Source organism: Adiantum capillus-veneris, chromosome 27, assembly GCF_014529385.1.
Source record: "Adiantum capillus-veneris isolate H3 chromosome 27, ASM1452938v2, whole genome shotgun sequence".
NCBI classification, from domain to species: Eukaryota; Viridiplantae; Streptophyta; class Polypodiopsida; order Polypodiales; family Pteridaceae; genus Adiantum; species Adiantum capillus-veneris.
The window spans coordinates 138,348,720-138,365,259 of NC_140957.1; the positions used below are offsets into that span (position 1 = coordinate 138,348,720).

The 16,540-nt window shown below is 46.5% G+C and overlaps 1 protein-coding gene across 1 annotated transcript in view; it reads right to left on the reverse strand.

Moving 5' to 3' along the window:
• Window positions 1–16,540, reverse strand: part of PNG1 (peptide-N-glycanase 1) — a 200,728-nt gene that overhangs the window by 67,467 nt on the left and 116,721 nt on the right. The window contains exon 5 of the mRNA XM_086503384.1: window positions 829–911. Coding sequence (XP_086359510.1) covers window positions 829–911 — 83 coding nt within the window. The remainder of the gene's footprint in view (window positions 1–828; window positions 912–16,540) is intronic.

Here is a 16,540-nt window from a genome sequence, read left to right on the forward strand (position 1 = left end):
TATGTAGAAAGATTTAGTTATGCGTATTTATGAATTGATGGAAACATGCTATATTGAAATGGTGGACTAGAAAACTGTTGTTGTGAGATGCATTGGTTGGTGTGTGCTGTAAATCCGTGTCTTAACAGGTCTTTCCCTCTTTAAGCTATAATTTTTTAGGTGGGGATGGGCTTGTAGATTTTCAAAGGAATACATCTATTTGGTGTTGCAGTTTCTTGAAAAGATTCGAGGAGTGTTTTGTGGTATTGCAGTTGAAGGTTGGATGCTTTTGGGCGTTGCGTTTGTCAAACACCGTGAAATCCAAGTAAAGGTGTGATATTTGATGAGTAAAGTAGAACCATCAATCCCCCACGAAATAGGCGGAAGAGTCTACTCAATGGTGCCTGCCGTGATGGAGGACCTGTTCTTGTTTGCCAGTTTTATACATAGGATTAGGAGATGGATCTGAATCAAATCACAGAGAAGCTTGGGTGGCATCACAGTGTACATCTAACGTGGTTTAGATACGGATTAATTGCCTTCGATTCAGTATCCCCAACCAGTCAGCCCTCATGAGTTGACGGGACTAATAGCAAGTGATCAGTGTTAATTGGAGCATGTCTACACAACCAACCCGCCAGTTCAAAAACAAGCAAGCTAAAACCAGAAGAAAGCTAAATCACAACTCAAGACCAGGCACAGAAGTAATCTTTTAAAGGATAGAAGCTGAAAACCTATATTTTGATGTGAATGAACGACAATACCTAAAACTCATAAAAACACTACAACGACCCGCTGTGAGACTAAGCTTTCAAGATTTTATATTTACAGCACAAAAAGACAGTCTACCTGAAGGACTTTTTGAACCACAGAAGCAGCTGGAAGAGAATGCAGTGCTCGATCTCTTCGTTGGTTGGATTTCTCTTTCCATCCTAGTGAAGAAAGAGTCATGGATGAGATTGACGTTTATAACATACTGGGAAAGGGCTATAGTTACCAATCAACACTAATCCTAACATGCATCATCCTCAACCAACTTCACTTCCCAACTCTCATGCAATTGCTTTACAGTTTAATGTTCTTCCGTAAACAGTCAAAACCAGTGTGCATGCATTCTACCTTGAGAAACAACTGTATATTGGGTTCTCTCTAGTTCACATTTGGTGATAGTAAAACATAGTCTGATCAATAGCTCCATGTTAAAACTCTTGGTCCCAACAAAAGAAGCCCATCAGAAAATGTATTTCTTGTTTATACATGAAGAAAGGCACGCCGACTTTGTTTTATTACATAAACAAACAGAATGATGCATAAGAAAAATATTAAAAATCATATGCAGTATTAAGAATGGAAGAGCATCATTACATTAGCTATGCTGCATCTGAAACTGTAGTCGAAAACATTTTTTGTTTCAATTTGGGAAGGAAAAAGCCAAAATAAAACTTTGACTAGGAAAGGATGAGCTAACATTCGATAAAAACCGTAGAGTTATGTGCACAACTCGAACGTGGCAAGCATGCTGGTTTGTGTGGAAGATAACACTCTTTCAAAGTTTAAAAATGTTACTTTGAAGCCTTGATCTCAACCAATATTAAAAATATATGTGGATTCAGTCAGTACCGCTCATGGGCATTGCTTGTCCCTCCTTTTTTAATTTTGAAGTATTTCTGTGTAATGCCAAAATCTACGACACTCCCATAGAGATGCAGAACCCCAAAGCTACTTAACCACTTCGCAAGTAAGAGACAAGACCTGATCTCGCTGAGCTCACTGCTGCTGTGTTTCGCCTTCACCCCACCCTCGCGCTGCCCTGCTCACCCCCCTTTTGCCCTGGTGCTGCCGCATCCCCCCCCCTTCTTTCTGTTGACAGTCGAAACGGGCTTTTTCGTTTTGACTTGCCTTCTTCATTGTCGTCCCGTCCTCCACGTCCACAGCACCAGACACAAATGGAGGCTCATGCACCACCCCAGATGAACTCAGACGAAGCCCCCTCGTCCGATCCTACAAACACCACCATACGACTTGCTCTATCGCCGACAAAGCAAGCGAGCCTTGCAACAGAGGTGGAGCGCCTCCATGCTACCGCTATCATCTGCAAGATTATCGACACCTCGATTAAGCGCTCGCTGCCTGCTGTGCCTCGCCTGCCCTTCATCCCCCCTGCGCTGCCCACCCTCCCGCTCTCGCGCTGCCCTGCCCATCCCCTTCTGACCCCTGCGCTGCATCCCCCTTTCACCTGCTGCCCCCCGTGCTGCCTCCCGCTGCTGCCTGCACTCCTCAGCCCGCCACCCCGCTGGCCAGCACAGTACAATGGTCTTTTACCCTACCCCCCCCCCCGGCCTCACTTTGCTTCGCCTCGACAATGATGATTCTTTGATATTACTCGCTGGTGCTTCTCAAAGGGTTGTCTTCACTCGGTCCCTTTCCATCACAGCAGCAGACACACATGGAGGCTAATGCTCCACCCGAAAGGGACTCTCAAGAAGCCCCCTCGCCCGACCCTGCAGAGCCCACCATCCGACTTGCTCTGTCGCTGACGCCATGAGCTTGCTTTCCATCGACAGGCGTCTCAGTGGACCCAGGTGGGTGACAAAATGACTACGACGTTCTTTGAGACAGTGGGACCCCGTCATGCGCACACCAGTGTCAGCCATTTGAGGAGACCTGACGGGTCAATTGCTTCAAAGCCACAGGATATGCGTGCAGTTGCTACTGACTTTTATCGTGACCTGCTGTAAGCAGAGCGCTAGTCAGAGCATCAAGATACATGTAGAGAGCAGGTTTGGGCACAAATGCCTTGTCTTGTGACAGAGGAGATGCGCCAGAGGCTTCAGCGGCCTCTACAGCTAGAGGAACTCCATGAGGCCCTCAGAGCACTTCCCCGAGGTAGTTGTCCTCGGGAGGATGGTTTGACTCCCTGTTTTTTCTTGGAGTACTGGGACTGGCTTGGCTCAGATCTTTGTAGAGCTTTTCAATACATCTTGCACATAGGAGAGATGCCTGACAGCATGAGTGAGGACAAAATTCTAGCCAAGGTTCTGAGTTTGAGGATTCAGCCACTCTCTAGAGAGCATTATACATGGGACCCAGACAGCTTTTGTCAAGGAGCGCAGTATCCTTGACAACATCTTCACTTTTTGGGAGGCGTCTACCCTCGCGCGCCTCCGAGGTGAGGATCTGGTGATACTTCTCGATTTTGAGAAGGCTTACGACAAAGTTGATTGGGACTCCTTGGAGGGCACTCTACGTAGGATGGGTTTCCTAGACGCTTGGATTAGAGGTGTGTCAGCTCTCTATAGACGTGCACACAGCCAGGTGCTTTTGGCAGGAGGTAGACAGGACCAGTTCATGCTCACACGTTCGGTCAGATAGGGTTGCCCTCTAGCCCCTTTCCTCTTTCTGTTCAATGCTGAGGCGATGAGAAGATTCTTGGTTTCACAGCACGTTGGTCTGGGTGTCTTAGCGCTCCCTATTTGGGGCGATGAGCTACTGAATACTGAGTTTGCCAACGACTTAGCTTTGTACGTGGAGGACCAGGAGGCCAACCTGCACAGGTGTGAGCAGGCTCTAGAGACATTTTGTTGTACATCAGGCGCATTGATGAACTGGAGGAAGACGGTGGCTTACTGGGTTGGTAGTGCTCCTACGCCTGATTGGTTGCCCGGTGAGGGTTTTAGATGGATTCCCCCAGGGATTGCACTTCACTACTTGGGTTGTCAGGTTGGCCTGGACTTGTCTCCAGAGCAGTAGATTGCTCCCCTCCTCTTGTCCATCAGCAGGAAGTTGCTACATTGGAGTTCGGCACGTCTCTCTTTGGCAGACAGAGTTGTGATGGCCAATCGGGTGTTGTTGGCTACTATGTGGTACAATACATCTTGTTGGATCTTTTCCAGCTCCTGCATCAATCAATTAGTGAGCCTGATATGGGACTTTCTTTGGTCAAGGCGCGACACCCAGCTAGCTCGGGCCAAAGTAGCCAGGAAGGTCATCACTCTACCATGTTCTCAAGGGCGGTTCGGGATCATAGACCTAGCACAGCAGAGTAGAGCCCTTCTTGGAAAATTTGTTGTCAGAGGACAGCTTCCAGGGGAGGAGCCCTGGAAGGAGTTTTTGTTTTAGCGGCTTAGAGCTCGAGTGCCTCATGCACGAGGCCCTTGGAGACCTTACATCATATGGATCTTTACAAAGATGCGCACAATTGGTCTGAGCAGGAGACTGGAGGATCGTTTTGCTCCGAGCCTACTTCGCTCTTGGGAGCAACTGCGGAGTGGCCTGGAGCAACACTAGCCCACTTGCATGGAGGAGTGCTTGAGACAGCCCCTGTTTGCAACCCCATGGTCAGCTCTCAAAGACGCCACTTGGTTGGTAGTAGGCCTCATGTTTCTTGGGGGCCCCATGGCAGAGGGTCCAACACGCACTCTAGGCGACTGGCGTCAGTTCTCAGGTTTGCTAGAGGAGATCCACAGCATCCAGCTGCAGAGTATGAGAGGGGTGCAGAGCATGTGCTAAAACATCACAGAGGCTTTACCATCTGAGAAGCTCACTCCTCTAGAGATAGCAGCTCCCAAACAGATGGGGGCCTTCACGAGGTCCTCATTGCAGTTTGCGCTTGCTCAGAGATTGTACCCACAATGTTCTTCGAGAGCAAGGGCGATGATCGACTACACAGAGTCTTACTAGAGGCTCCACAAGTTGCAAAGTGCTGCTTTCAGAGGATACGAGTAGTGGGCATGTGTGGGAGGACTTGTGTCATATCTCTTCACCCAGCAGCTCTTGAGACACGCCACTGGAGGCTTTGGGTTTGGGAGCGCTGCCATTTGGCATGAGTGCAGTGGGATTCTAGAGAGTGGTTTTGGAGGGACCCTTTCTCTTCAACAGACCAACCAGGGGTCCCTTTCTTTCAGTACATTGTTCGACTGGGGCGTCACATTCTGGCAGAACGGAGAGGCTCATCTTGCTGCAACACTTCATTGGCAGGAGGAGGGTCTCACAGTTGAGTTCTTGTCAGCCTTTTGGGCGAGGTTGTGGGACTCCAGACAGCCGCGGTGAGTTAACTTTGTTCTAGTGGCTCGTTGCACACAAAGCAACAGCAATGGAGAGCAGCGAGCTTGCTAGTACATAGTGGCCTTTCGGCAGCATGCGCAACTTGTGACCATCCTTTGGAGAATCAACGTCACTATCTGTGGGACGGGCCTATGGCATAGTAGGTTTGTCTTCGGGTACATTTGGGGGGAAATTGCTTGGTCCACCCTCACGGGCCCTGCACTATAGTTTGAGCTATCTTCCACCAAAAGGATGATAGTGATCAGGGGGGTCGACCTACACTCCAGTTTGCTACAGAGCTTACCCCACAGGAGTGGTGCAGTGAGAGAGAGGTGTGTTGGGAGCTTGTCTGTGGCCTGACACTCTTGTTCATTTGGCGGGTCCGTTGCTTCCCCATCTGCCAGGCTCGCCTTGTCTCACCAACGGAGACTATTCGGGACTTTTGGCTGGAGTTGATCCATACTCTCAGGGGAGAGCTCGAGAGAATTCAAGGCAGCTCCGACCGCATGCGGGAGCGCAGAGAGGCGTTCCTACGACTCTCACGCCTTGGGCCTTTCTTCACCATGGTCCGGGGTGATCCTAGATGGCACTACCGTCCACCTGTGTGGTTCTTCCCTCCTCCCACCTCTTGATTTAGCCCACATTGTACATATGTTGTTTTCTTCATTGGGAGAGTCTCCCCTATGGTAGATGTAGCCCTCTCTCGTAGGGGTGATTGTAGCCTTATGGGCAGTTTTCTTAACTAATGGAAGGATCTTTTTCTTGGAAAAAAAAAGATTATTGACACTTGACCAAGCAGAGTTGAGGTAGGCGGTCTCCTCCAGACTCGCCTTCTTGCAGAGGTGGGAAAGATTATTGATCTGTTCCTCGGGCGTGGTTACTACCAGATCGAGTTCGAGAACCCCGAGATGGCTTCCAAGGTCATTTCGAGTAGCCGGCTAGCCATCCGTGCAGTCCGGGCTCATTTTCGACAGTGGCGCCATGGTTTTGACCCAGCTTCTGATGTTTTTGTCGAGGAAGAATATGTGCCATTTCCGTCTCCTTTCCTGGCCTGAGGAGAGGTACCTCCCGCTCTTATCCATGATTGGCTCTGAGATTGGGACAGTCTTGGAGACTCTGCGCATAGCAGCTTCAGTCGCTGCCAAGGCAGCAAGTATACCTACAATACGCGTTCTAATTCTTGACACCGAGACCCCCCCGCAGGTAGTCCTCCCTAGATTGAGTGGTGGCTAGTTCCACCTGAGTGTGGAGTATTCGACACTCCTGAACTAGTGCATCATATGCAAGTAGACGGGCCATCTTGTGAAGGCCTGTCCTTGCATGAGAACCCAAGTTGCACCACATACTCAGTCTCCCAAGGCTAGTCTGACACAGCAAACAAGTCCCAAGGCATACAGGTTGGCACTTCTTCAGAGATAGGTGACCACTCAACCGATGGCTGGCAACAAGTACATGGTGGTCGCCATCAAGGACAGGTTCACAATACAGGTACCCCTTGGTGGCTGACCCACGATAGGCCAACAACCATAGCCAGAAGGGATGCGTTCCGAGGAGTGGAGACAAGGGACAGGGCCCAAATGGATTTTTAGTGTAAAAAAGAGGGCGGGACAGCAAGCGGGGACGGGAAGCCCAAAGGGCGTCCCCTATGACTATGCCAGCAACACTGTAGAAACCTACAAGTGGGCTGACCAGCTTCGACCTTCGCGGACGATGGGACTTCTTTGACTATGGCTTCACTCGGTTTCTTGGCGATCAGTCTCTTGACCTCGAAACAACTGATTTCAGAGTACATGTTCTTTTTCTGGCAACGAGGGGTACAAAGGCCTTAGACACAGCAGTTGGTTTCTCTTTTCCGCGAAGTGGCAAGGATCACACATAGTGGACTATGCACACAGTGCTAGACTTGCTCCATGTCCAGGCTCTTGAGTTCTCTCACCACAGGAGGGACTTGGGAGTGACAAACTTGCAATAGACCCTTTGGCCATTGGCCAAGTTCTTTGTGACACCGCCTGATATGGCTGGCTGTAGGCACATTGTGGTGTACTTCTTTGCCGACACCCAGAGTGTGACTTGCTATGTATATGTACATGAGGACACTTGGACACACGATATAGCCCTACAAAATGCACGCTCGTCTTGGGCATGGATGGAATAGATACTTCAAACGCATCTTTCTCAAGGTTGTTCGGATGTGGATTACTCCCCATCCAAGAAGATTGTGAGGTTGGCTGCTCTAGCAACATCCGTTTTCTCACTCGCCCCATGAGGATTGTCTCATCAAATGTGTAGGGGCTTGGTGGACCCCGATTTCTACGCCAGAGGGGTCGATTGAGACAAGAGCTTCAGAGATGCCTTGTGGGTGGCACGGTAAATATTCTTATGTTGCAGGAGCATCACCTTTGTGAGAGCCGTATTCGGTGTTGTGGACAGATCTTGCATGGCCACTATGAGACATTTTGGTCAGCTTCTTTTGAGGTTGGACGCATTCAGGGAGGTGTATGTATGACTAGTGCAAACTCATGGCAGAACGCCATTATGGACAGAGGAATCATTGTGCCTCTTAGGGCCCAGTGGGTTGGGTCAGTACATTGGGTCAGTACATCTATGCGCCCAACCATGCAAGTGCACGGGCTGAGTTTGGTCACATATTGTGGAGTCTTTGCCTCATGCAGAGCAATGATGCATTGACGGGGGACTACAACATGCTTGAGGACCCCTTGGATAGGATTGGGGGCAGCCATGCTATTGTTGCTAAATGGACTATTTTCTTATTTTTCTGAGTAATTTCTATTTATTGAAATTAGGAAATTTAATTGTGTGCACTTGAACCGTAAGGTTAGGAACTATAGATCTACTAGAATTATTAAAAGCCATCAGGAACGTACAACTCAAATGTGTCATATAGTGGGTGACATTAAGGGGTTGTACCATTAGTTCCGTAGGAGGGACCGGAAAACAGATGTTCTTGATGCATCACGTGATGGGTGACGAAATCGGAAAGGAAATATTCCATTGATCTAGCACGAAAACCAAACTGGAAAAAGGAATACGCGTAAAGATGCAAGCACAAAAATAAAGATGGGTTCCGAGAAGCTTTTTCTAAAAAGCAAAATATTTTTAAGTGTTTTTCAGGAAGAGCAAATGCTTTTCCATGAGGAATCCGTATTTGCATTGCATCTGTGCCTGAGAACTGCATCAGGGGACGCCTAGAATGTGACTGTGTAGCATCAATTTTCAGCTCACTCAGCTTTATTGAGTTCTATCCAAGTTCACATTTCTAAAAAAAAAGTGATCGGCTACCGACTTAAAAATAAAGCAAGGATTAATTAAAAAAAGGCCAACTCTAACTCATTTGGCTGAAATTAAAAAAAGGAAGCGACCTCTCTCTTGGCAGCGCAAACTTTTTCTCTGCTCTCTACAAGCTGCCACCAACACTCTCTCTTCCTCTTGCCTTTCTAGCGCCCCCACTTAGACAGATTTGCCAACACAAGCAAGAGGAGGCTCTACCTCCAAAGAACTACAAGTGATTGCGTGATGTTGGAGTACACAGATCCCTTTCCCGCACTCGGAGCGACAGATACCAATTGTGAATTCGCAATTCGAGTTGTTTTGTGTTTTTGCTTTTGTAGGTACTCCATCACGGAGAAGGAGCGAGGAGGCCTCGGCCTATGCTCAAAGATTATGGAAACAGAATCAGGAACGGTCTGTAGAGCTACACGCTCTAGGTACAGACGAACACAGAATTGAGAGCTCGCCTCTCGGGAATTTCCCCCACGGGAAGGAAATTGACCATCGAGTCTGAAGTTTCAGAATGGAGGGGTTACTTTAGTTCTTGTGTTTGTAAAAAGATTCTCCCTAAAAAAGATTCTCTTTGGGAAGGGAGGGGGGGGGGGGGGGATCCCATCTTCTGGTCCCAATACTATGTCGATCTTCTCCCTCGTCTCTTTTGAGTTGGAAATTTATTCATTTTCAGCTTGTTGATTATTCGTGTGCGCTCCCGTTTGTGACAATGGTATTAGAGCTCGGATTCCTCTCTTTCTCTGCAAAGGAGAACAATTCCGAGAAGGAACGGGAAGAACCATGATGAGCCACGAAAGAACCGTTGAAGACGAACTTCAGCAAGTACGCGTTCAATTCACGGAATTGCAGTAGTTTATCTCACTGCCGGCTGTCCAAAAGGTTTTGGACGGAATCAACAAGCCGCAAGGAACAGATGCCGATGGACGTCAAGAAAATATTGCCGGTGGTAGCAACGCGTAGGAAGAAGATGCGCAAAGAGGTGCCTAAGCGCACAAGGGATCTCTAGATCAGGACAAACGCTGTCACAAAACGATGACATGGCATGACCACCATGTCAGGATGGCTGATATGGCAGGCGGTAGAGGAATCCCTGGGTTTTGCGCTGACATGCTGACGTGGCAGATTGTACGGACGGTCTCGTAAATCACGTTGATAGCTGTACGGAATTTTCGCAAATTGCACTGATTGCTTTTTGCAGTTTTTGGACCAAGTTGCTTTAGGGATTACTTTTCTTTTGAGTTTAATTGCTTTTGGGCTTTGCTTTTGGGCTTTGCTTTTGGCATCCCTTGTAAGAATAAAAGGACCCTTAGAGGGCCTCACTTCTCAGAGCATCTGGACGCGGAGTCTGAGAGCGGAGGTCCCCTATGGGAGTTGTACTTTGCTCAAGATAATTATAATCAAGAAATATCGAAAGGGGCGCTAGGTTTTGGGACCAATTCCTTTGGGCACGTAACTACACCGAGGTGTGTCGTCTCGAATTGAACTGTGATTTAAGTTGTGAAGTATTTTCAGTGAATCTCTCTCTCGTGTCGCGGCAAATTCTAAACTTGGGGTGCCCAAGCCAGTGACAATATCAGAGCACAGCCGATTTCTCTTATACCGGAAATCTAATCCTAAATCTTGCGGCACATACGGATTCCGAAAAGAATCAAACGACTCTATCTGCCACCTTTAAACAGGAGGTGATACAGAAAATTCAAGTGGATTAGCAAAGAACGAGTACGGGCCACCTCGGCCTTCGCAGTATCAACTCATGGAGATGAAACGTCAACAGCAAGTTGACGAGTGCGCAAAGCAGATGCTTCAATTTGCCAAGGATCCACAACCGAGCACTAGATGGATGAAGTGCACTCTCCTTGGCAGAAAGCCATGGAGTCGTCAATAAAACCGGCAATCAAGAAACCTCATGTCCCAAGCATGTTTACTAAAGATGAGAGGACATTGTCGAAAAACGAGTCAACCAACTATTTGGGTCAAAGGAGAAGCAATTGAAGAAACGTAACAAGGGAATTGACTTCCCTGGTTACTAAGGCCGAAAATCCTCTATTGAGAAAGCAAGAAAACAGAAGAAGAGTGTACGCTTCGAAGCATTGTCCAGTTCATCCTCATCTTCTTTTCACAGCTCGGATAGCTCATCCTTTTCCTACTCGAGTGATCAGGACAGAAAGGGCAAGAAACAACGAGCGACGACAAGGGCTAGAACTTAGAAGGCCAAGGAATTCAAAGAGGGTGGACAAGCAGTAAAGTTTAAAATCTTTCAAGGTTTGGAGATGCTCCTAAGGCTTTAGCCTTTATCCAACAGTTTGACATAACATTTTCTGGAGGCCGCTATACAAAGCACTCCAAGATTAGACGGGCAGCATCCATTCTGAAAGGCAATGCACGGGCATGGTGGTCCACTCTTTTGTTACGAAAAGAAGCACCGGCCGAAAGGCTAAAATTCAAGAAACTCTTTATTTATTCATGGCTCTCTCAAGAGTATGAACGAGATGTGAGGACCGATTGGAACCACCTTCGGATGATCAGAGGTGACACTTTGGATGATTATCGTGAAAGATTTTGGGATATTTTCCTTGTGAACTCTTCTTCCCAGAAGATCAATTTTAAGGAGCACATTGAGAGGTTTTGTTGTGGACTTCACAAAGAAATTTGAGACTACTGTTTTGAGAAGAAGTCAGAGTCCATTCAACAATTGATGGGATATGCTAAGCGGGGATTCTCTATGCATTCGGGTAACTTGACTTACCCATCAGATGAAGCTTCGACCACTAAGAACAGAAACAGACGACAAATTGAATGTAGAGAACAAGGACATATCCCTGCACGGTGCCCCAACAAGGCACAAAAATGAGGGTGACTGACAGAATGAAAATACAACGGGACGAAGAAATACTCGTTCCAGGACAGATTTTAGATAGACCATTATGGATGAATTAGCATTATTTTGCTGTATGAATTTATGAAATAAGACTTTCCGGAAGAAGATTTTGAATTTTTGGATGAAACCAATGTGGTATGAAGAACCTGTTATTTGTGAGCATATAAATATAACATGATGAGATAATGATGATGACTTTGGAGCGGAGATAGCTCCCGGATGAAAACCTAAATTGAAAAAGAGCGAGAAGATACTCGTTAGGAATAGATATTGACTTTCCAAGACGGGAAAGAGAAAGGTTAAGTGAACGGTGGTTCTTAGTTAAGAACCATCTGGCATTGAATGCGAATTGGATTGAGGAGGACCTAGCAAATACTCCTCACATTTGAAACTCCACATCGACGCTTTTGGTCTAGCTATGACTATTCCAAGAGTTCCCACAGATCAGCAGGTTGAATCTGGTGCAGGCAGGACTGCACAAGAGGGGAGTTACTCCACTTCTTTGTCACAGATTACCTCGATGGAATAAATTCGTTAATTTCCCTTTGGGTTTCAAGGATACTAATGGGCTGACAGTATTCTGCCGAATGACTTTACTTCGACATGGGATACCCGAAAATGATTACTCGCACACGATAGTGCTTGAGTGGAATAATTGACCAAATGACTACATCATTTCTGTCTCAGAATCTATGGACGTGATCGTGATATGGGATTAGTTAAATCGACATCAGTGAGGTCCGGTGCGGGTCTAGATGCGATTGCTAAATAAGTCGCCAAGAATCACGGTCCTATATTCTATGTGATGTGAATGTGATTTGATGTGGTGTGATTGTTGTCTTTGTACAAGTGCTAGATTGGTGTCGTCTAGTGCGTCGGTACTTAGAGTCAGTGTCTACTGAACTGGTTTATAGCCTCTGTCTGTTTTGTAGGTGTAATCGAGGGCGATTACAATTCTTACAAGAGAGGGGTATGTCACAAAGTGATGATGTGGCATGACCACCCGGTCAGTATGGCTAACGTGGCAGGCTGATGTGGCAAGCAGTACGGAATCCACAAATTTTGCACTGACATGCTGACGTGACAGACTATACGTACAATCCTGTAAATCGCGCTGAAAACTGTAGGGAATTTCCGTAAATTGCGCCGACTCCTTTTTGTAGTTTTTGGACCAAGTTGCTTTTGGGATTACTTTGCTTTTGAGTTTAACTGCTTTTGGGCTCTGCTTTTGGCATCCCCTGTGAGAATAAAAGGACCCTTAGGGGCCTCACTTCTCAGACCATCTGGACGCGGAGTCTGAGAGCAGAGCTCCCCTACGGGAGTTGTACTTTGCTCAAGATTTAATATAATAAAGGAATACCAAAAGCGGCGCCAAGTTTTGGGACCAATACCTCTGGGCACGGAACTACGCTGGGCCGTGTTGTCTCGAATTGAGCTGTGAATTAAATTGTGAAGTATTTTCAATGAATCTCTCTCTCATGTTGCGATAGATTCTAGACTTGGGGTGCCCAAGCCTGTGACAAACGGCCTTCCAAGAGCAAGGGCCAAGAAAAAGAACTTTCTCTGGTTAACAAAAGAGAGGATGTCTCTATCTCTTTTCCATCATACTCTCCAGATTATACTACTACTTCTACTTCTCATACAATATCTAAGTCTTCTCCATAGAAGAAAACTCCTACTACTTCACTACATAATACTAAAGAGAAGCCCAAGTTCAAGAAGGATAACTGCATGTTATGTCCTACTTATGGGAGAGGGGATCTAGCCTAGACGCCGTCGGGATGGGCGTCCAGTGTCTGGGTGAACGTAGTGTGAAACTGGCCAATGTGGCTAGCCATTATTATAAAAGGGAGGCCAAGGCCTCATTTGCAGTTATCGACCCCCACTGGCAGAGTGCCAGTGGTTAGCCCATGAGGCTAGGAGTGCGCGAGGTCACCTCGAGAAGGTGAGCCAGGTGGTATGGGACACTCGGTCTTATAGGTGCACGCCTACTCCCTCGGACGTTGGCCCCAGCACGGGGAGCTGCCGGATGGTAGGCTATGGTTGGGTGGTTCGTCCGACGCGTGTCTGTAGGTAGTCTGTGTAGCCAGGAGATCCACTTCGCATTCGTTTCATGGTATCAGAGCCGGCTTGGCTGCACGAAGGACCGTGTGTAGACCTACTGATGGGTTCAAGTCCGGAACAGTAATTTTTAGTAATTAATCGCTGAAATTGCTTGTTTTTTCTTCTCGTTTGTGTTTTTGCAGGTGACAATAGGCACTCTTTTGCTGATTTTTGACAAAAATCAGCGATTTGGCAAGCGGAAGTGCTGAAAATTGCAAGTTTTTAAATAAATTTATTGATTTCGACGGAAATTAGTGAATATTTCATTGAATTACTGATTTTAAATTGAAACTCAGCAAGCAGTCATCTCTCTCTGTAACCTCTTCCTCTACGCGACACGTAGAGATGATGATGATGATGATGTATTTACGTCCTCGGGGGGCAAAATGACCCATGGGACCCAAAATCTCATATATGAGACTCCCCCCTTCCCATGTGAAGGAGGGGACGTGTCATGATTCTGTGGTGATTTTGTTTGTGAGTGTGGTGTGATGTTCTAGCACTTTGGCAAGATAGATGCCTAGTGCTACTGGAGAGGGATGTGTTCTTGAGAGAAGCTCCTCAAATGTAGTACATCCTTGAATAAGTTGGGGAAAGTCGACCCGAATGTGTGCATATGCTGGACATTCAAGGGTTACATGTGCCTCATTTTCCAATGAGTTCAAGTTGCATTGAGTGCATTTCCTCATGTTTGCATCAATATTCAGCCATCCTCCCGTTTCACTTTTGAGCATGTGTGATCTTGTCCGCATCAAGGTGATGGCCCGTCTCGCACGGTAAGACATGGGTGTCCTGATATGTATTTGGGTTTCCCTGGTCTTGTACTCTTCCCAGTATCTCGTGTTTATGTGCTTGCAATAGTATTCAAACTTGGACCTGTGCATTGCATTCTTCCATTTGCTGTGGAGGGCCTCAAGTAATTGTAGTTCAAAATTCAGCTCGTGCTCATGCTCAGTACCTGCCTCTACATGCATGTCCACATGTGCTCCCACATTCCATTTAGAGAACCATTTCTTGATGTCCTCAACAAGGCTAGAGGTGAGAAACTTGCTTGTGTGGTTCTTTTGCGGCTTACATCCTACCTCCCATGCTATGTGAGGCAAACGGTTATGAGGCTTCAGCTTCACCTTCAAGAGATATCTATGCATTCTTTGCAAGGCAAGCATTTCCAATGGTCGTTGTCTAGTCTCCAATAGCATCACTGAGTATGGTGTTGTGGTTTTTATCCCCATATGTCTACATAAGAACTTTTTCTGAATTTTCTCAATGTCATTCCATGTGTTGGCCGGAATACTTGGTCCCCATACCTCTACCCCATACAAAAGCGTTTGGGCCACGCACGCATTGAAAGCCATGGACTGTATTTCCCACCTTCTAGTGACGCTTTGTTTGCACATGTTTTCAAACTCGTAATACCTTGCTTGTCCTGCTTCAATTCTTGTTTTTGCACATTGCCCCCATCTATGATTCGAGGGTATAATGATGCCCAAGTATTTAAAGTTGTCCACTGCTTGAATCTCTTGCCCATCATACATAAGGGCGGGCTGATCCTTTGATTTGTGTGTACAAATCGCCATACATTTTGTTTTCGTGACATTCACTGAAAGTCCTGTGGCTTCGCAGAAAGTATGTACCGCATCCAAAAGTTTTTGCAAGAAAGACATGCTATGCACTAAAAGAACCACATCATCAGCATAAATGAGGAGTAGCAAAGTAATGAGACCTATGTTTGGTGCATCTCCATTATCTTGCGTCGTTTGGCAGATAAAGTCCTCAAGCTCATCTATGCATAGCCCAAATAATGTTGGGGAGTCCTCAAGCTCATCTATGCATAGCCCAAATAATGTTGGGGACAGAGGACATCCTTGTTTGACCCCTATTGTGCTAAAGAACTCTTTGGAGAAGCCTGTTTGCATTTTCAGTTTACATCGAACCGCATGGTAAAGGCGTGCCACCGCAACCCTCAAGTGTATGGGAACCCTAATGGTCTCCATGCGGGACCATAACCCATGACAAGGTACCGTATCAAACGCTTTCTTAAAGTCCACAAAACAACAGTACATAGTTTCCCATCATAATCCGGATTGTAATCAAGTGATCTATGGTACTATGTTTTGCTCTAAAACCTGCTTGACCGAGAGCCCTCTTTCCACTATTTTCAGCCCATGTGCTAATATCCTTTTCTATCAGGCTCCCAAAAAGTTTTTCCATGCAAGAGCCCACCATGATGGTGCGGTAATTCGTGAGTAGGTTACGGTCTCCGCCTTTAAACAAAGCTTTGACCCAATTCTCTTGCCAATCTTCAGGCATGCCTTGGTGGATAGGTTGATTCATCATGCAATGTATCCATTTCTTGGCTTCATTGCCCGACCATTTCAGCATTTCGGAGTTGAAGTGCAAAATGTCAGAGGCTTTCCCAGTGGCTAGTTTTTTCAAACCTCTCAAAGCCGCTGCAAAAGTTATAGGTTCCTTAGTGTCAACCTGAATTTCAGCATTCATCATTATTTGAGCATCGGTGGGAGCATAGAGTGTTTGTGCATATACATACATTTCGTCCATGCTGAAATTTCCCATTATATCCTCCTTTTTTCCTTTCATGTTGCGCCATGCTTTCTTGGGCTCTTTCTTAAATCTGATCACCTCTTGCTCCTCCTTCAAAAGTTGATGCATCCTTCTCTTTTTCCTTTTCAGCATCCTGTATTCCTTGGTTGCACTTTCCCACTCCTTCGTGGACTTATTGAAGCACTTTAACTTGCGTTTGGCTGCTTTACATTCTGCATCAAACCATGGGTTATGAGGGAGACCTTTCACTTGTTGGTGATTTCTTTTAGATCGTCCCATAGTGACCTCTGCAGCCTCTTCTATTGCTTGACGAAAGGTAGCCCAATTTTCTGAAATGTTTTGGGACATGCATTGGCTACTCAATAGGCTGTCCAGAAAGGTGGCATAATCGAATTTCTTTGTGGCTTGCATTCGATATGCCCAACTTGTCGCCTTTTGGATGCGTTGTGTAGGCATGTGTGGGAGGTCTAGACATACATGAATTGGAGTATGGTCCGAGTTCGGTGATTGAGCCCCAATTTTAAAGTGTCCAATTAAATCCAATGCATTGTGGCTAACTAACGCTTAGTCATTAGTGCTTCTTCCATGGTTTGATGTATAGCATGTGTATGTTCCGGAGCTTGCAAATTTCTTGGTGCCATTCATGACTACAAGTTGCATAGAATTCATCATGGA